This window comes from Scyliorhinus canicula, chromosome 6, assembly GCF_902713615.1.
Source record: "Scyliorhinus canicula chromosome 6, sScyCan1.1, whole genome shotgun sequence".
NCBI lineage: Eukaryota > Metazoa > Chordata > Chondrichthyes > Carcharhiniformes > Scyliorhinidae > Scyliorhinus > Scyliorhinus canicula.
In genome coordinates this window covers 195,709,320-195,731,019 of record NC_052151.1, presented here as the reverse complement: position 1 = coordinate 195,731,019, position 21,700 = coordinate 195,709,320, and the positions used below count along the sequence as shown (strand labels likewise).

Sequence of the window (21,700 nt, the reverse complement as noted above, 5' to 3'; positions counted from 1 at the left end):
AGCCACCGAGTCTGGGGGTCAAAAGCTGTTATTAAAAGTTATGGAACTAAGGCAGATAAATGGATTCAAGACACGGATCAGTCATGATTTAATTGTGTGACCTATTTATATTCTGTCCTATGTTTCTACGAGGCTTGTCTTCCAGCTTCCCAAAAAGCACCACCACGAAAGTGTCACTGTTGTGAGGGATTTTGCTGTGTACAATGCTGCCTGTCAACTTCGGCAATTTCAAAGTTTCAACATATAATTGGACACCTTGTAGGAAGGATGTGATTGCACTGGAGGAGGTGCAGAGGCGGTTGACCAGGATGTTGCCTGGGATGGAACTTTTAAGTTATGAAACGAGGTTGGATAGGCTTGCGTTGTTTTTGCTGGAGCAGAGAAGGCAGGTGGTTATCTGATCGAGGTGTACAAGATTATGAGGGGCATGGACAGGGTGGACAGGGACCAGCTGCTCCCCTGAGTTGAAGGATCAGTTATGAGGGGACACAAGTTCAAGGTGAGGGGCTGGAGGTTTGGGGGGGATTTGTGGAAAAACCTTTTTACCCAGAGGGTGGTGATGCACTGCCTGGGAGGGTGGTAGAGGCAGGTTGTCTCGCATCCTTTAAAAAGTACCCGATGAGTGATGCACTATCAATTTGAGAGACGAGAGTATAGAGTAATCGAGGCTTTATTAAGCAGAGATGTGTAGCATCGGGGAGGACCTCCTGCCAGCGGGAGACCGGGAGATTTTTGGACCGTATGGCCAGCTGGACGGCCTTCCAGACCGTCCCATTCTCCCGCTCCACCTGCCCGTTTCCCCGGGGGTTGTAGCTGGTCGTCCTGCTCGACGCGATGCCCTTGCTGAGCAGGTACTGATACAGCTCATCACTCATAAAGGAGGATCCCCGGTCGCTGTGAATGTAGGCGGGGAAACCGAACAGGGCGAAGATGGTGTTGAGGGCTTTGATGACGGTGGCAGACATCATATCGGGGCATGGGACGGCGAAGGGGAATCTGGAGTATTCGTCGACTACGATTAGGAAGTATGTGTTATGGTCGGTGGAGTGGAGGGGCCCTTTGAAATCCCGCTGCGGTGTTCAAATGGGCGGGAGGCCTTCACTAGATGCGTGCGATCTGACCGGTAGAAGTGCGGCTTGAACACCCCGCAGACCTGGCAGTCTGGTGATAGCCCTGACCTCAATGGAGTTGGGCAGATTGCAGGCCTTTATGAAGTCAAAGAACCAGGTGACCCCTGGGTGACAGAGAGCGTTGTGTAGGTCCGGAGTAGGTCCGCTTGTGCACTGGCACATGTACCTTCGGATAGGGCCTCAGGAGGCTCGTTGAGCAGACCGGGGCGATACAAAATCTCGTAATTGTAGGTGGAGAGCTCGATCCTGCACCGCAAGATTTTATCTTTTTTGATCTTGCCCCGCTGTGTGTTATTGAACATGAAGGCAACCGACCGTTGGTCAGTGACGAGAGTGAATCTCCTGCCGGCCAGGTAATGCCTCCAGTGCCGCACAGCTTCTACGCTGGCTTGGGCCTCCTTCTCGACGGAGGATTGCTGAATTTTGGAGGCATGGAGGGTGCGGGAAAAGAATGCATCGGGCATGCCTGCCTGGTTGAGGGTGGCGGCCAGAGCGACGTCTGATGCATCGCTCTCGACTTGGAACAGGAGCGTCTCGTCGACTGCGTGCATCGCAGCCTTGGCGATGTTGGCCTTGATACTGTTGAAGGCCTGGTGAGCCTCGGCCTTCGGGGGGAAAATGGTGGAGTGAATGAGTGGGCGGGCCTTGTCCGCATAGTTAGGGACCCACTGGGCGTAGTACGAGAAGAACCCCAGACATCGTTTGAGGGCCTTGGGGCAGTGGGGGAGGGGGAGTTCCATGAGGAGGTGCATGCGGTTGGGGCCGGGCCCTAGATCTCCATTTTGCACCACATAGCCGAGGATGGCTAAGCGGTTGGTGCTGAACACGCACTTCTCCTTGTTGTCTGTAAGGTTGAGATGTTTGGCAGTGTGGAGGAATTTGGAAAGGTTAGCGTCGTGGTCCTGCTGGTCATGGCCGCAGATGGTGACATTATCCAGGTACGGGAAGGTGGCCTGCAGTCCGTACCGGTCAACCATTCGGTCCATCTCCCATTGGAAGACTGAGACACCATCAGTGACGCCGAAGGGAACCCTAAGGAAGTGATAAAGGTGGCCGTCCGCTTCAAACGCAGTGTACGGGCGGTCTGCCTTGCGAATGGGGAGCTGGTGGTAGGCAGATTTCAGGTCCACTGTTGAGCAGACCGGGTACTGTGCAATCCGATTGACCAACTCAGATTTGCGTGGGATGGGATACACATCGAGCTGCATGTTCTGATTGATCGTCTGACTGTAGTCAACGACCATCCTGTTTTTCTCCCCAGTTTTCACAAATATCACTTGGGCTCTCCAGGGGCTGTTGCTGGCCTCGATGAAACCTTCCCGCAGTAGCCGCTGGACCTCAGACCTGATGAAGGTCCTGGGCACTGTCCCGTCTGCTCCTAGTGGCGACGGGTTTGTAATCCGGGGTGAGGTTTGCAAACAGAGAAGGTGGGTCGACCTTAAGGGTCATGAGACCGCATACAGTAAGGGGTGGTAGGGACCTGCCGAATTTCAGAGTGAGACTTTGGAGGTTGTACTGGAAGTCCAGGCCGAGTAGCCAGGCAGTGCAGAGGTTGGGGAGGAATTAGAGCCAGAAGTCGCTGAACTCTACGCCTTGGATGGTGAGGGTGGCGATGCAGTACCCCCGGATCTCCACGGAATGGGATCCGGAGGCCAGGCAGATTCGTTGTGTGATGGGGTGCACCGCGAGGGAGCATCACGTTACCGTATTGGGGTGGTTGAAGCTCTCTGTGCTCCCTGAGTCAAGAAGGCATGATGTCTTGTGTCCATCGACCTTTACTTCGTCGACGCGTTTGCGAGGTTGTGCGGCCGGGACTGGTCGATCGTGACGGAAGCGAGCTGTAGCTGGTGTTGGAAGGCCCCTGGTTGGTCGGCGCCGGTTGCAGGCGATGAGTGCTGCCCGACGAGCCGGGGTCCTGAGGTGGGGAAGATGGCGGCGTCCACGGGGCACACGTGGCGGGTGGCGTTAAAGATGGCGGCGCCTGGGCAGCACAGTGGCACAGTGGTTAGCATTGCTGCCTACGGTGCTGAGGACCCGGGTTCGAATCCCGGCCCTGGGCCACTGTCCGTGAGGAGTTTGCACATTCTCCCTGTGTCTGCGTGGGTTTCACTCCCACAACCCAAAAGATGTGCAAGATAGGTGGATTGGCCACATTAAATTGCCCCTTAATTGGAAAAACTAATTGGGTACTCTAAATTTTAAAAAAGATGGCAGCGCCCACGAGCCACACATATTCTGAGGCGAGGAAGATGGTGACACCCACGGGCCGCACGTGGGTTGCAGGGGTGTAAATGACGCCGGCCACGGGTCGAACGTGGGGGTGCAGGAAAAATGAGCCTGGCACCCAGCAGCAAAATGTCCTTTCTTCCCGCAGGCCTTGCAGAGTGCGCTCCGTGCCGGGCAGCGCTGCCGGGGATGCTTTGTCTGTCCGCAGAAGTAGCACTTGGGTCCTCCGGGGTTGGCTGGCTGCCGTGTGGCGCAGGCCTGGGGTTGGCTGGGGGCGGTTGCTGGTGGGGTCCACGATGGCGTGTTTGCTGGTGGGGTCCACGATGTCCAGGAGGAGGGGTGCATGGCTTGTACGTTACAGGAGGTGACCGTTAGTGAGATCGCGAGTTTCTTGGTCGCCGCGCGGTTGAGGGTAGCTCCTTCTAAGAGGTGCTGGCAGATGTACGCCGACCCTGTGCCCATAACGAAAGCGTCCCTGATTAGGAGTTTGGAATGTTCACCAGCCGAAACGGCCTGGCAATCGCAGTCCCTCGCCAGAGCGTGCAGGGCACACCAGAAATCCTCCACAGACTCACCGGGGAGTCGATGCCGCGCGGACAGGAGGTGCCTGGCATTGAGTTTGTTGGTCTGCTGCAGTATAGTTCTCTTTCAGAAGCGCCATGGCCTCAGCGTAGGTGGGCGCGTACTGGATGAGGGGAAAGATATCGGAGCTCAGCCGTGTATACAGGATCTGTGCCTCTGTGGATGGTTCTGTCGCAGATCCGATGTAGGCTTCAAAGCAAGCTAGCCAATGGGTGAAGGCTGACTTTGTGTTGTCTGCTTGACGGTGCATCGATCTGGCTTGATGTGGAGGTCTATCGTTGTGAAATCTCTGCTTAATAAATTGATGCACTATCAATTACGACGAGATGAGAGTAGAGAGTCATTGAGGCTTTATTAAGCAGAGATGTGTAGCCTCCTGCAGCTGCTGCCGAAATGGCTGCAGCTCGGTGAGCACACACATTTATACTCTGCCTACTGGGCGGAGCCAGCAGGCAGGGATCTAGCCCCGTACCTGTAGTACAGGAGCCTTACTGTATTACATCTCGTATGTGATATATACAACAGTGGTGACTACCACAATTAGCATTTGGCACGTCATCACTTTCAAGACTATGGGCCAAGTGCTGGCAAATGGGATTAGGAAGGCAGGCCAGGTGCTTTTCATATTTCGATGTAGACAGTGGGCCAAAGGGCCTCTTCTGTGCTGTATTATTCTGATTCTGTGACACGTGAATCAGTTTATAAGGTTTCTGAGGAGGCTTGAAACGGTACTGTGCAAATGCAAGTCCTTTTTTTGTAACCTTTAAAGGAGAACGGTAGAACAAAGACAATTTGGAAAAGGTCTCAGTACCCCATGTTGGACAGCCTAAAATCGCATTTTGGGGATGGATCTTATTTGCATTCAATGTCTGCAGATGGATGCTATGTGTGAAATGGTTGCAGATGCCAAGGCAAATAGTGTGTTAATAATCCAGAATAATATGTCTAATTTAGTGAAAAAATAAAGATTGTTTAAATAATCATGTTCTGCGCCAGTAGCTGAAAATAACACTCCAACACTTTGCTTGAACTTGCTTCCTAGCGACCGCTGATTTTTTTGCACAATGCACTGACGTTCCCACTGTCACCTTCCAAAGTCACAGAAACATCCAATTTCTGCTGGCAGATTATTTTCTCCCTTCTTTTTGTTGTTGCCATAAATAATATTGCCGAAGCCTTAACTTTGTTAGCCTAACCTTTCTAACACTGCAGCAGAAAAGAAAGGATTACAAGCATCTCAAACGTCTGTGCATGCGTTAATGAAATAAAATCAAAATCCCCCATGGATTGTGGAATAGATAGCGGCAAGCTTTATCCATGAACCTCTGCAAGGGGCATGGATCCATTAATATGTAACAGCTCTCCTGCGGGATTTAAGCAGCAAATTTCAAAAAAAAAGAATGGCATTGAAATATGTGTTACAGGTTGAGAAATGGTGCTTTGGTGGTAACACATAAGGCTGCTTTCTTACTGTTATTGAAATTTGAAAATAAGACAGAGCGGGCTTTCAAGCTGTACCAACCACTGCAATATGCTGAAAAATAAAATCAAAAAGTTAGCAGGGTATTTATCGCTTGGTTTGCTCCTCTAAACATGATGGCTCACCTTGTGCACAACCACAGGAGTACTCGCCAATCACATTGACACAAGTTGCCCCATTTTTGCAGGGATCAGAAGCACATTCATCAATGTCCGTTGAGCAGTTCTTGTCTGGAAGGAAAGAAAATGAAACATTAAAACTATAAATCAAGTTGAGCTGGAACAGACAGCTAATGTCGCTTTACAGTCCATGCAGCATCAATATAATCTCGTTTTACAAGTTCACAAAATGCCTGTCCACCGGGCGAGATACAGAGCAAGCCAAGCCCTTCTGTCACTCTTGCTCTCTGTCTCTCGACACACATCCGAAATCTATTTAAGACTATTTAAACTCATTCGGCGTCTTTTAGCTGAAGTGGTTTAACTGGTTTGAACTTCTCTTGGCTGATCAATCCCAAAGCATAGCAACAGGAAAGTGACAACAATGGCCCTGACAGTTGACTGTCACTGTCATTCTGCTCCAGACCAGTGTTCTTCAAACTTATTTTCTGGGGACCCATTTTTCCCAACTGGCCGACCTTCGGGACCCAACCCGGCCGACCTTCGGGATCCAACCCGGTCGACCTTCGGGACACAACGCGGCCGACCTTTGCAACCCACGCCGGCCGACCTGAGCAACCCACCATTTTCTCTTGCCTTGTTTGCTGCTGATAAAAATGGAGGAAATGGTTTTGGGTCCCTTTGGCCCTCATACACGCTCCTCCAATTAACCTGTTGGATGAAGGTGAAGCCTTCCTGTGTCGGATTGGTCTCCATCACATCCAAAGTTCTGCATTGTTTTCCTGTAAAATTCTATCAAATAAACCCCCCAAACTTGCAAATAAAAATAAAATTAATAAAATAAATGAAAAAAATAAAAATTAAATGAATAAAATAAATGAATAAACCCACCCAACTTGCAAAAAAAAAGAATAAAATAAATGAATAAAACCTCCCCGAACTTGAAACAGAAAGCTGCGACCGTTTAATAAAATAGCGGCAGCACTGCTCATGCTCGCCCGATCATCGGCGCGCATGTGCATAGTTTTGCACATGCGCGCCGGTGATCATGTGCGCATGCGCAATGCGGCTGAATTTTTTTTACATCTTCGCGGCCATTTTAAAGGCCGCTTGCAGCCGGCATTATTAAAAGCCGGCTGCTGCGCAGGGATTTGCGCGATCAGGAGTGCGCGAAGGATGGCTCCGTGACCCTCCCGACACCCGCCCGCGACCCACCCGCGGGTCGCGCCCCCACTTTGAAGAACACTGCTCCAGACTATCCTGAACTTCCAGTCATGGCTCAGTGGGTAGCACTTCTGCCTCTGCATCAGAAATGTGTGGGTTCAAGTCCTAATCCGGAGAGTTGAACAGAAAATCTTGGCTACCACTCCAGTCTGGACAGATGAGGGAGTATACCACTGCTCTGCAAGAGGTGCCTGTGGTGATATACATGCACACATAAATATGTATAGTTATATAAGTGTTTCTGGTTGTATATCAGTGCACATAAGTATGCGGCATGACCTCCAGCCAGCAGGTGGCATCAGAGATCCAGCACATGACTGGAGAGACCTGTCAGTTGGCAGTAGAGCGTACAATAGGATAGTCCCACTTAGAGTAGCTCCAGGAGAATTCACTGAATTTGTTTAGTAACTTTGTCTGTGTAGTAACCTGGCAGTTATCTTTCCACTTGAATGCTGATAAATCATCGTTCTAGTTAAACAACTAGATATTCCGTGTACATTATTACAATGGTAAGTATCACAGAACACAACAGTGCTTTTTTTTTTGAATAAGACTTTCAACCAACAAGACATCAAAGAGAAGTTGGCCAGTACCCTCCTATTTCCTGATCAACGTTTACCCTTAATCAGTATCGCTAAAACAGATGATCTCATCGTGATCGCATTGTTGTTTGTGGGAGCTTGCTGTGTACCAATTGGCTGCCACATTTCCTACATAACAACAGTCACCGCACTTTAAAACAGCTGTAAAGTATTGTGGGAGGTAGAAATTGTGAAAGACATGCTAGAAATGCAAGTCTTTCCTTTATTGTTAATTCCTGAAGCGACCTTACTCGACTTTGTAACTAGAAAAGGTATCCAGGCAGTGTAACCATTGTAATGACTGAGGAAGAGGCATTCTCAGCCTCCCACATGATGCTCCTATTTGCCAGTTCAAGAGTACCTCATGAAATGTGGTGATAGGGTTTGTGTTGCGAATCCCATATCTTAGAGATGGATGGAGTGAAGCAGCTATTAGAGATCTTGAAAATGAAAATCGCTTATTGTCACAAGTAGGCCTCAAATGAAGTCACTGTGAAAAACCCCTAGTCGCCACATTCCGGCGCCTGTTCGGGGTGGCTGGTACGGGATCTTTACTTATTTTTGGGGTTTTCCCCCCTATCCCGATAGAATCTTTGTTTAATAAGGATTCGGGGAGTCCACACCAAGTAAAATCAGAAACAAAGTAGTAGTTAGCACAGTTGCTTCACAACTCCAGGGTCCCAGATTTGATTTCTGGCTGGGTCATTGTTTGTGTGGAGTCTGCACGTTCTCCCTGTGTCTGTGTGGGTTTCCTCCGGGTGCTCCGGTTTCCTCCCACAGTCCAAAGCTGTGTGGGTTAGGTGGATTGGCGATGATAAATTGCCCATGTTAAGTGGGGATTACAGGGTTATGGGCATAGGGTAGATACGTGGGCTTCATTAGGGTGCTCTTTGTAAGGGCCGGTGCAGACTTGATGGGCCGAATGGTTTTCTTCTGCACTGTAAATTCTATGAAATTCTATACACAAACAATATGTACACTACCTTGTAGACCCCGACTGGGTTCCTATTCTGGTCAGTGCCTTCCTGGTCAACCTTTTATACAAAGGTAATTCAGTTACCCTGCCCCTAGTGGTGGAGCTTGTACTCCGCAAGGATTCCCACCCTGTAGGTTCCATGCGGGATGTTACACTTTGGGACTTTCAGACTTGCAGCTATTTCCTAATGAAAAAGGTGTGAACTCCCTCCCCCCCCCCCCCCCCCCCCCCCACTCTGTAACACTACATGGATGCCTGAAACCTAGCTTAGGTTTCCTCATTCCCGCTTTGTTTCTCAGGGTATATCCAGCCTCAATCATACCCTGGGAAAGGAGACTCCATATTATCTCTGCCACTTTGACACATTGGTCCATACAAAATGTTCCCCTTCCTGTCCTTGTGAAATGCTGACGGACTTCAGCGAACCTGCTATTTTAATATTCACATTTCTGATGCGACCATCAATTCACGCGAAAGAGAGTGGATGTAAACTACGGCTTTAATCGACTAGCAGTGCCTGCCTGTGACTGCTCTGCACTGAGAGCAGCCTATAGGGCAGCTGCTCTTTATACCTCCCCTCAAGGGGCGGAGTCCATAAGGGCACCAATATATATATATTTTTTTCTTTTTTTTAAATAAATTTAGAGTAGCCAATTAATTTTTTCCAATTTAGGGGCAATTTAGTGTGGCCAATCCACCTAACCTGCACATCTTTGGGTTGTGAGGGCAAAACCCACACAAACACGGGGAGAATGTGCAAACTCCACACAGACAGTGACCCAGGACCGGGATCGAACCCGGGACCTCAGCGCCGTGAGGCAGCAATGCTAACCATTGTGCTGCCCTCACATGGGCACCAATATGATATTTATCGGGAGCGGTATTCTCCGCTCCCGATAAAAATCGGGATGGCCGTGGTGAAATCGGCTGAGGTTCACAACGGCCTCGGGGCCCGCTCCCCGCACCTAATTCACCTCCACCCGGGGGACTAGGAGCGGGCCTCCGTCTTTCCTGGCCCCGACCTCGTTGCGCCGGAATTGACACAAACAGGCGGTCATGAGGGGTCTCGTTTGTGGCCGTGCAAAGGAGGGACCTAATAGAGTGGAGTGCGTCGGGGAGGACCTCCTGCCAGTGGGAAACTGGGAGATTCCTAGACCGAAGGGCCAGGAGGACGTTCTTCCAGACTGTCGTGTTCCCCCTGTCCACCTGTCTGTTTCCCCGGGGGAATATATTCCTGCTGATTTTGCGTCATGCGATGTGTGGTGATGTTAGCAGAGCATTTGCGCAGGCTTGGAGATGATCACCACCTTGATTGTATGAGCAGCATTTCATAATAAACCTCTCATTGTGTTTTACAAGAATCCAGAGCTTGGGCACCTCAATATCTTTTATTGTGGCAACAAAAAAATATAACAGCTGGTTAGGAGATACGGATTGTAGAAAGGAAGAGAAGATTTAAAGGAGTTGTAGCAAACCAGAGTCTTTATAACACATGTGCATGATGTGCTTTTGGGTAGACCCATGTATAAAGGGCCAGATTATCTTTTTCCAATTAACGGGCAATTTTGTGTGGCCAATCCACCTACTGAACACATCTTTGGAGATGTGGGGGTGGGACCCCCGCAGACACGCGGAAAATATGCAAATTCCACACAGACAGTGACCCGGGACTGGGATCAAACCCAGGTCCTCGGCGCCATGAGGCAGCAGTGCTAACCATTGCGCCACCGTACTGCCCAGTTTCAGTTGTTTAATATGTTTTTTTTTAGTGAGTGTGGTGTGTTCGTGGGGTGGGGGTATTAGTTGATAGAATAAAGACAACTGTCTCAAAAGTTGAAGACTGGTGTGGTCAAGAGCACAAAGTCACACAAAGGTTTCTGTCTGCATATCTATATCCCTTGTGTGGAGGCTGACTTGTGCGACGACACCACCCCGCTAACCAATCTCACACTATGACATTTAAAATAATTAATTCTGGGAAGCGATTATATTAGGAGCCCGTCGGCCGGGTTTGGCCAATGTCATATTACAGTCTACAACTGTTCCACAATTAAATGAAAGCCCTGAAATCAAGTCACTGTAAATCATTGATCTATCATTTTTAGTCAAGTCTTGGATTCATTTTGTTTTTTTTTATAAATGTAGAGTACCCAGTTACTTTTTCCAATTAAGGGACAATTTAGCATGGCCAATCCACCTACTCTGCACATCTTTGGGTTGTGGGGGTGAGACCATGCAGTCACGGGTAGAATGCGCAAATACCCACGGCGAGTGACCTGGGGCTGGGATCGAACCCGGGTACTGAGCACCCTGAGGCAGCAGTGCTAACCAACGCGCTGCCCTCGATTTATTGTGGTCTTTGTGGAAATATACTTCATATTATTGAAGCATGGTGACATTTGCCCAGTGTGATTAATGATCATCATGTCGTTAGTGACAATTTGCAAATTATTGGAAAATTTTATCACCAGGTTATATTATTTTATTTCTTGGGTCAAAATATCTTCACCTTTTTTTTTGCAGTGCTGATCTTTTTCTGTCATGAAGTGATTATTTTCCTCCATCCCCACAATGTACAGAAGGCAAAGGTCTTCAAAATGTTCAAACCCCGTAAAAACTAGTAACACTGGCATCATTTTTAGTTAGACAAGACCAGCGTGGACGAGTTTTACTAGTACCATTCATTACCAAGTTTCACTGTTTTCCCTTGGTACTGTTTGGCTAAAATAAAATGCTTAATGAATCCACAGAGGTGTATGAAAAAGAAGCTTTATTGGGACACATCTAACTGTTCCGGCTTACATCATCCACGAGGCTGTGGACAAGACCAAATCATGTCATGCTGCATAACTTCCAGTCATAATGTCCTCGGTACATGATGAGCATATTAAACAGTGAGAATCAATGCATTAACACCCCGATATCCAATATAGTACGTTATACTACATCTCCTCCCAAGTTTCTGATTCCTATTTCTATGTTGGGAAGAGCGAGTAAACCACGGTCACAATTCAGTGGACCAATGTTGAAGTCCGGTTTCGGGCGCGTTTGGTGTGGAGTTTCGCGACCGCTGTGTTGGCCAGTTCGCGGGCTGTATTCAACGGCACTTGGGGCCAAATATGAGCCCCCATGAGGTTCTCGACATTACTGGCTCCCTTGCCGCCTGATTTGCCAAACTCACGCCTCAGCTGCTCGCTGATAATCGGGCAGCTGCCTTTCACCGCTCCCTCACCACTCACTCCCAGTCAACACAGAAGCATGGCAGTGCGCAGAGCTGCTCCTTGCTTTGGGAACGCCGACCTCACAAGGCTTCTCGTCGCCGTGGATGACAGTTGGGACACTCTGTTCCCACGAGGGGGTTGGGAGGCAGTGGCAGCGTCTGCCAGTGTTGGCACCATGACCAGGATGACACCTTGCACCTTCCCACATCCGATCTTCAAGCTTGTTCCTCAGAACCCCACCAGCACAACTCTTCATGTCCAGGTGCAGTACCCACATAGACCACCTGCTATTGACTCATCAAGTGTGCAGCTCACAATCCCCTCTCTTTGTCCCCGCAGAAAAAGATAGCCAATTATAAATGGGAAAGGGCCAAGACGGGGGGAGGAATCCTCACCCCCTATAAGGGACGGGCCCTGGAAATCGCGGGGTTGACCGAGGGAAGAGCAGTCACCAGCAGCGAGGTTGGCCTGTGCCACAGAGGTGAGGACCCACTTCCCATTCATCCAGATGACCTGTCACAAGCGAGTTGTCAATGTCAGACAAAATGACCCTTCCCTCACACTATTCACATATTCATTGCCTCGCAGGTTCACCAACTGATGAGGCCGGACCATCCAGACCCATTCCCCCACCAGGCCACCCAAGAGAAGATCTCGGAGGAAAGCCCAGAGGACACCACTGGCAAGGCGTCACAGCTATCACCCGCCCCTTCCACCAGCACAGAGACACACTCCTCGGTGGGCGACATCAGTGGAAAATCTGTTGAGCACCACACAGTTGCCGATGCTCATCAGGTGGAGGGAGGAACATCCAAGGGGAACAGCAGCCAGAGGTCTGCTGGATCCCAGGACTCAGCTGGGTCCCAGCCAGAGGTCGAACCTCTGGACAAAGTTCTCCTAGAGCTGATGCAGATGACAGGACACAAGCGTGACATTTAGGAAGGGGTGTCAGCGACATTTCAGCGAATGCAAAGCTGATTGGAGCAGTCTCAAAGGCATCAGGTGCAAGAGATGATGCTGACAATGCGTGGCACTTTGGCCAACACTGCTAGGATGGCGAGCACAGTGGAAAACCTGGAGCACGATGTCTGCGTCTTGAGCGGTGGTGTCGAAGGCATGGCTCAATCTATAACCATCATGGCTGAAGGCCTCAACATTGTGGCCCAGTCACTGAGGAACGTATCCCAGATGCAGATTGTAATTTTCAGGGGCTGCAGAGCATGGCAAAGTCAGTGAGGACCATCGCTGAGGGCGTCAACACCATGATGCAGACAATAAGGAGCCTCTTGGACTGGCAAGTGTCTCTGAAGCTCACTCCACCTGCCCCTCTGTCCCAGGGCACCAGCAGGAAGCACTACTGCCCGCACAGAGTGCCCTCGGCCTTGGACATCCTGACCCATGGCCGAAACCTTCTCCCCCATGGTCTCCATCGCTGATACCACCCGTGCAGTGTTACCCTGGGTGGTACGCATAGTCAACACCACCTCCTGCTCCTACACGCGGTTGGAGTCCTCCAAATGCACCTGCAGGTGCTGGATGCTCGCTGACAACCCCTCATGTAATCCCTGGCTGTGCAACTGCATGGTTATGATCGACAGGACCGTCAGTTCCAGAAGCTCGAAACCCGTCTAGACGGCAGCCAATCCCAGGTGTCGGCCATCCTCCAATCCTTCCTTCGGGGGTTCTTACCACCACATGTTGGACCGCAGCATGTGTCTGGTGTGCATCAGATAATGTCCCAGGAGTCTCTACTAAAGTCACCATTCGAGATGAGTGTCTCTGGGATGGTGGAGGGTGTTGGAAACAGCTGTGACGGTGTCTTCTACGGACCTGAGCTCCGGGGGGTGTCACAGGATTCAGGTCAGTGGCTCCCGTCCATACTGGTGGTATCGGCATCACTGCTTGACACCTGGGGCTGTGGTTGGGGTTGGGGGGCGGTGGACACCAGAAGGACCCGCCTCATCAGCAACAGTTCCTGCAGAACACAACACAAGATGCATGATTGCATCGCAGGCTGGGGGGAAGTGAGGGTGGTGGGGGTGTTTGGGGGGGGTGGGGTGGGGGTGTCTGGGAGTGGTGATGTGTGTAATGTAATGGTGAGTCAGGGCGGTGTGGACGGGGGAGGGGGGGGTGGAGGGTGACACGCGTGCCATGGTGAATTGCAGCTCAGTGGACTCTAACCTCCTCACCCAATGCCGACCTCCGCCCTAGTGACTGCCCTTTCTTTGGAACTCGAACCATGTCCGGTGGCCTCGGGTGAGGGGCCGCAGGTCCGGTGTGTTGGGCAATTGGACACATGCAGCCCAGGGGGTGAGTATCTGGTGGCCTTTGTGGCCAAGGCATCCGGCCAAGCCGGCCGATGTAGGTGCCGGCATGTGGTGCAGCATGGGGGTTTGGCCCCCCCTCCATGTGAGGGTGTTTACGGGTGTGTAGGATGGGGATTGGGGCTAGGGGTATGGTTCTGCCTATCACCCTGGCTGCCCTGAGGAGGTCGTGCAGTTTCGTTCGGTACTGCTGATCGGTCCTTGCAGCTCTGTCGACCTCTGCCACCTGCGCCCAGGCCCGGTGAATGGCGGCGGCGGCTGGCTGCCTCCTTCCCACCACAGGTCACAGGGTCACACCACCTCTCCTCCATGGCAACCAGCAGGGTCCCGATTTCAGCTTCCATGAAACGGGGTGCCGCTCTCCTCGCTGCCATGTTATTGGCTGGGATGGTGTGGGTGGGGAGGAAAGTGTGTATATGATGCTGCAACTTGTCAGCCTCCTGAGTGTTAATCCCGCACCTGGCGAATCCGGTACTGTTGCTCATTGGAATCGATCGTGTTCCACGTGGTGCCACTGTTAGCTCCTTAATGGTTGGTGAATTGGTCCAGGTGCGCCAGGTTTGTTGTCGTAGAAGTCCACGAATCTTGCCCTGGCATCACACTGCAGCTCAGGAAAGGATAATCTGGCCCAAGGTTTCACCCCTCGTCGGCTCCTCAACTGAAATAGAGGATCAGCCTGAAAATACTTTATGTCTAGAATTTTGTCATAGAGTCATAGATGTTTGCAGCATGGAGACAGGCCCTTTGGCCCAGCTTTCCCATAGAAATGATCTGTTCATTGATGTGTTACAATGTTCCACGTATCAGTGACAATCTCCGTCCAGAGCTGCAGCTGTGCAAGGCCTCCCACATTGCCTCGATCCTGAACTTGCCAAAGGGAGCGGGCCGTCTTTTGGCTTCAAACCAGATTGCCTCCTGGACTCGTACATCCCCCTCAGCCGTTCCAGGTCCCATTGTGTATTTGAAAAAATTGTCCTTCTTTCCGCCTAAAGAAAAAGAAGGAAACGGCAACAGCAGCAGGCCGGGTCAATTGCAAAATGGTTTGCGCATGCCGCGAATCTCGATTTTGCCCTCTCCCGCTATTCATCCGGTGCTTCCCGATCTGTGCCAGGCTCAACGCGGTCACTGAATCACATCCCAAATTTAAGCTCCGGTGTATTACTCTTCCTCATCTTCAGCAGCACGGTAGCATTGTGGATAGCACAATCGCTTCACAGCTCCAGGGTCCCAGGTTCGATTCCGGCTTGGGTCACTGTCTGTGCGGAGTCCGCACATCCTCCCCGTGTGTGCGTGGGTTTCCTCCGGGTGCTCCGGTTTCCTCCCACAGTCCAAAGATGTGCGGGTTAGGTGGATTGGCCATGCTAAATTGCCCTTAGTGTCCAAAATTGCCCTTAGTGTCCAAAATTGCCCTTAGTGTTGGGAGGGGTTACTGGGTTATGGGGATAGGGTGGAGGTGTTGACCTTGGGTAGGATGCTCTTTCCAAGAGCCGGTGCAGACTCGATGGGCCGAATGGCCTCCTTCTGCCCTGTAAATTCTATGTAATCTTATTTTTCTTCTGTTTAGATCTTCCACATCTGGCTGGAATTATATTTTTCCTCTTTCTATCTCATTATATCCAAGTCGTTAACCTATACACATAGCATAAGTGAGTATAGGAATATAGCAGTTGAGTTCTCAGTCATCTTGAAATGTGGATTTCATTTTGGAGTGGATTTGAATGATAGTTCAGAAGTTGAATGTTCTTTCTCAACAATGCTTTCAATGAATGTATGTGTTCCTCTTTCAGCTTCACGATTGGCTTGAGTGAGCTGGTAATCTAGACAGCTAGTTTAGTTGAGTTGGCTGGACAGCTAGTGTGGGATGCAGACCAAGGCCAACAGTGCAGATTCAATTTCCATACCAGCTGAGGTTATTCATGAAGAGCACGCCTTCTCAAACCTGCCTCTTGCCTAAGGTGTGGTGATCCTCGGGTTAAATCAGTCAGCTCTCACCCTAAAATTGGAAAGTAGCCTATGGTCATCTGGGACTATGCTGACTTTACTTTACTTACTTTTAGGCTAGACCAATTCATAAATGCCATGAACTCCATAAAGTATTTGTTGGTAAACCACAGTCTGTTGTTTGAGATCTATCCCAAGACGTTTCCATGGTCATAGTGTGAAAGAAGATGATGTCAACAATTCTCTTTGTCCCCGATGATGAATATCACAGTTTGGTATCGCCTCTTCCAATGACTTTGGGAGATCTGGCCACCAGACCGGTTATCTTTCCCTGGTTCAGCCAGGATTTGTTGCCCGTTCTTAATTGCCCTTAAGATGTTGGTGGTAGCCTTCTTGAACTGCTGTAGTCCCTGTGGTGTAGAAACACCCACAGTGCTGTTAGAGAGGGAGTTCAAGAGTTTTAAACCACCGACAGTGAAGGAACAATGATATATTTCCATGACAGGGTGATGAGTGACTTGGAGGGGAACTTCTCAGCTGTGGTGTTCCCATGTATCTACTGCCCTTGGAGCCTTGCTGTGCTTCTGCAGTGCATCTTATAGATGGCACACATGGCTGCCACTGTTCGTCAGTGGAGGGGGTGAATGTTTGTGAATTTGATGCCAATCAAGCGGGGTACCTTGTCTTGGATGGTGTCAAGCGACCAAGGTTTTAGTGGAGCTGCACTCATCCACGCAAGTGGAGCACATTCCATCACATTACATAAGAACTAGGAGCAGGAGAAGGCCATCTGGCCCCCTCGAGCCTGCTCCGCCATTCAATGAGATCATGGCTGATCTTTTGTGGACTCAGCTCCACTTTCCGGCCCGAACACCATAACCCTTAATCCCTTTTTTCTTCAAAAAACTATCTATCTTTACCTTAAAAACATGTAATGAAGGAGCCTCAACTGCTTCACTGGGCAAGGAATTCCATAGATTCACAACCCTTTGGGTGAAGAAGTTCCTCCTAAACTCAGTCCTAAATCCACTTCTCCTTATTTTGAGGCTATGTCCCCTAGTTCTGCTTTCACCCGCCAGTGGAAACAACCTGCCCGCATCTATCCTATCTATTCCCTTCATAATTTTAAATGTTTCTATAAGATCCCCCCTCATCCTTCTAAATTCCAACAAGTACAGTCCCAGTCTACTCAACCTCTCCTCATAATCCAACCCCTTCAGCTCTGGGATTAACCTAGTGAATCTCCTCTGCACACCCTCCAGTGCCAGTACGTCCTTTCTCAAGTAAGGAGGCCAAAACTGAACACAATACTCCAGGTGTGGCCTCACTAACACCTTATACAATTGCAACATAACCTCCCTAGTTTTAAACTCCATCCCTCTAGCAATGAAGGACAAAATTCCATTTGCCTTCTTAATCACCTGTTGCACCTGTAAACCAACCTTCTGTGACTCATGCACTAGCACACCCAGGTCCCTCTGCACAGCGGCATGCTTTAATATTTTATTGTTTAAATAATAATCCCGTTTGCTGTTATTCCTACCAAAATGGATAACCTCACATTTGTCAACACTGTATTCCATCTGCCAGACCCGAGCCCATTCACTTAACCTATCCAAATCCCTCTGTAGACTTCCAGTATCCTCTGCACTTTTCGCTTTACCATTTAGTGTCATCTGCAAACGTGGACACATTGCCCTTGGTCCCCAACTCCAAATCATCTATGTAGATTGTGAACAATTGTGGGCCCAACACGGATCCCTGAGGGACACCACTAGCTCGACTTGTGCCTTGTAGAGATAGTCAACAAGCTTTGGATAGACTTGGGTTGTTTTCACTGGAGCAGGAAAAATTGAGGGGTGGCCTGATTGAGGTGTACAGCCTGGAAATGGTCCATCTTTCGGCATCAATTGCTTTTGGCCTCCGTGGCCGGGCAGTTTTCAGGCCTGGGGTTTTTCCTGCCGCACCAATTACAGTCAGCTTTAGTTGTTGACGTACACTCTTCCTGTCTCTCCTGCTTTTTTTTTTGACAGCTTCTCCTTTTTTTATATTTGATACAGTACACTCGACTGAGTTTGTTCTCTGAACTCAACTTGTCTGCCAAGTTGATTGACTTTGTGAAGGTTAGGCCATCTCGACTTTAAGTGGTCATCATCCAACACGCACATGATGATTCTGTGTTTAATCAGTTAATCTTTCAATTCCATACTCACGGTCCTCTGAAAATCAATGAATGCACCCTTGATGTTGGGTCCACTTGTTACATTTAGCCCGCTGGTCATTGGTATTTTTTTCTCAGATTGAAAGATATAGGGCGAAATTCTCCGACCCCCACGACGGGTCGGAGAATAGCGGGAGGGCCTTCCCGACATTTTTCCCGCCCTCCCGCTATTCTCTCCCACCCCCCGCCCAACTCCCGACCCGAATCGCTGCCGCCGTTCGATGGGCCGAAGTCCCAGCCCTTTACGCCGTTTTTACGAACGGCAAACACACCTGGTCTGGCCGTTCGTAAAAACGGCGTCACAAACTCGCTTTTCATAACCATGGCACCGATTGGCACGGCTGTACCACGGCCGTGCCAAGGGTGCCATGGGCCCGCGATCGGTGGGCACCGATCGCGGGCAGCGAGCCCGATGCCCGCGCACTCTTTCTCCTTCCGCCGCCCCGCAGTATCCATTCGCGGGGCGGCTGAGGGGCAACCCGGCCCGCGCATGCGCGGGTTTTGCGCAAATACGCGATGACGTCATCCGCGCATGCGCGGGTTGGAGTCTTCCAATCCGCGCATGCGCGGCTGACGTCATATGACGCGTCAGCCGGCGCTAACTCCGGCAAGCGGGCTTAACGATATTCGTTAAGCCCGTCATGCCGGAGCCTACGGCGTCGGGCTGCTCGCCCCGACCGGGGACCAGAATCGGTTCCCGGTCGGGAAGGGGCGCGCTGGCGTCAAACCCGCCTGGGTTTGACGCCAGCTTTACGATTTCTCCCGTTTTGGGAGAATCGCGCCCATAAAGTGTTATTATTATGTGACATTCTCCTCATCAATACCTTGCATGACGAGGATATTGTCCGCATAGTCACCAATCAGATATAGCAGCATACTGACCTGCTCACTGCTCGTCTTTACACCAAGGGCAAATACGGTACAAAGTCTGACAAATCACCATTATCATTTTTAAAAATTAAATTTAGAGTACCCAATTCACTTTTTCCGGGCAATTTAGCCTGGCTAATCCACCTAGCCTGCACATCTTTGGGTTGTGGGGGTGAAACCCACGCAAACACAGGGAGAATGTGCAAACGCCACATAGACAGTGACCCAGAGCCAGGATCGAACCTGGGACCTCGGCGCCATGAGGCAACAGGGCTAACCCACTGCGCCACCATGCTGCCCCACCGTTATCATTTTGCCCATGCTTCTGCTTTGTTGTGGCCTGTGATGTTCTCAAAACTTTCGAGCAATGGGAGAGCCTTCTCCATCATGCTTAATCATAGGATTTACAGCGCAGAAGAAGGTCATTTGGCCCATCGCGTCTGCACCAGCCCTTGGAAAGAGCACCCTACTTGAGCCCACGCCTCCACCCTCTCCTGTAACCCCACCTAACCTTTTGGACACTAAGGGGCAATTTAGCATGGCCAGTCCATCTAACCTGCACATCTTTGGCCTGCGGGAGGAAACCGGAGCACCAGGAGGAAACCCATGCAGACACGGGGAGGATGTGCAGACTCCACACAGACAGTGACCCGAGGCCGGAATTAAATCCGGGTTCCTGGAGCTGTGAGGCAGCAGTGTTAACCACTGTGCCATTGTGCAGCCCAGAACTGCCATTATACAATATTCGTGGCATTGTTTGACAAAAACAAAATATCTAATAAGACCATACCCAAGTCCTGGTCACTTAGGCCGTGCAGTGTGGTAGTCACTGGCTAGATTTGACCAATAGATTTATGGTTGCTGTTTGGGAAATGGATTACTCTCAGTCGAGTTTAGGATTATGGGGAAAATAGATGCTTACTGTTAATGTACTGAAGTGTAAGATTGTTCATTGTAGTGTTTCATTATCTTTTTCCTACTTTAATACTTTTATTGTTTTTTTAATGAAAGAGAGGGAGGTTGGAGTTCTCACTGTTCCCACAGATGTTTCTCGCTAAAATCCAGATGAAAGGAGGTGGCATGGGCTCCCTCTGCAGTTTGCGTGGGGGATGCCACTTGTTGGTTCTTCCGCCTCCCTCCCTCTCTCCATAACTAAAGCAAAAGTGAGGTATTTTGGTACTCACTCCAGCATCGGCAGGATTAATCACGTTAAGTTTCCACCTTCATTGAAAAAACAAAAAAAGGGCAGCACGGTAGCATGGTGGTTAGCATAAATGCTTCACAGCTCCAGGGTCCCAGGTTCATTTCCCGGCTGGGTCACTGTCTGTGCGGAGTCTGCACGTCCTCCCCGTGTGTGCGTGGGTATCCTCCGGGTGCTCCGGTTTCCTCCCACAGTCCAAAGATGTGCGGGTTAGGTGGATTGGCCATGATAAATTGCCCGTAGTGTCCTAGGAAGTAAGGTTAAGAGGGGGGGGGGGGGGGGGTTGTTGGGTTACGGGTATAGGGTGGCTATGTGGGTTTGAGTAGGGTGATCATTGCTCGGCACAACATCGAGGGCCGAAGGGCCTGTTCTGTGCTGTACTGTTCTATTCTATTCTATTCTATTCTAAATATTCCCACAAAACCAGTTGGAATACTCTTGCACATAACATCAGCAGGGTTTCGTAACACAAGCAATTGATCCCACCACTGCCATCATACAATATTCATGGTATTGTTCGATTAAAACAAAATAATTAATGAGTGTGCAGAGGTACATGAAACAGGAGGTTCATTGGGACATATCTTACTGCTCTCGGCTAGATCTTCCACAAGACCAATTATGTGATGTTGCATCACTTCATGTGATGATGTACTTGGTAACGGATTAGCATACTAAACAACTAAATCTAACTCAAACATCCCGCTATCCAATCTAACACACTGCACTACAGTCTACAGTAAAAACAACATTCCTTTTATTATCTCAGATGCAGCAGATGGTTAAGGCTTTACAACACAGAGTAGGAATGAATGAAATGAAATGAAAATCGCTTATTGTCACGAGTAGGCTTCAATGAAGTTGCTATGAAAAGCCCCTAGTCGCCACATTCCGCCGCCTGTTCGGGGAGGCTGGTACGGGAATCGAACCGTGCTGCTGGCCTGCCTTGGTCTGCTTTAAAAGCCTGCGATTTAGCCCAGTGTGCTAAGCCAGCCCCAGTGTGTGCTAAGCCAGCGCCAGTGTGTGCTAAACCAGCCCCAGTGTGTGCTAAGCCAGCCCCAGTGTGTGCTAAACCAGCCCCAGTGTGTGCTAAACCAGCCCCAGTGTGTGCTAAACCAGCCCCAGTGTGTGCTAAACCAGCCCCAGTGTGTGCTAAGCCAGCCCCAGTGTGTGCTAAACCAGCCCCAGTGTGTGCTAAGCCAGCCCCAGCGTGTGCTAAACCAGCCCCAGTGTGTGCTAAGCCAGCCCCAGTGTGTGCTAAGCCAGCCCCAGTGTGCTAAGCCAGCCCCAGTGTGTGCTAAGCCAGCCCCAGTGTGTGCTAAACCAGCCCCAGTGTGTGCTAAACCAGCCCCAGTGTGTGCTAAACCAGCCCCAGTGTGTGCTAAACCAGCCCCAGTGTGTGCTAAGCCAGCCCCAGTGTGTGCTAAGCCAGCCCCAGTGTGTGCTAAGCCAGCCCCAGTGTGTGCTAAGCCAGCCCCAGTGTGTGCTAAGCCAGCCCCAGTGTGTGCTAAACCAGCCCCAGTGTGTGCTAAACCAGCCCCAGTGTGTGCTAAGCCAGCCCCAGTGTGTGCTAAACCAGCCCCAGTGTGTGCTAAACCAGCCCC

General features: G+C 50.2%; 1 protein-coding gene across 18 annotated transcripts in view; it reads right to left on the bottom strand.

Annotated features, from left to right (window-relative positions):
• Nucleotides 1–21,700, bottom strand: part of eys (eyes shut homolog) — a 3,376,609-nt gene that overhangs the window by 1,512,116 nt on the left and 1,842,793 nt on the right. For all 18 annotated transcript variants that reach the window (XM_038800705.1, XM_038800706.1, XM_038800712.1 and 15 more), the window contains one exon: nt 5,544–5,648. In XM_038800705.1, coding sequence (XP_038656633.1) covers nt 5,544–5,648 — 105 coding nt within the window. The remainder of the gene's footprint in view (nt 1–5,543; nt 5,649–21,700) is intronic.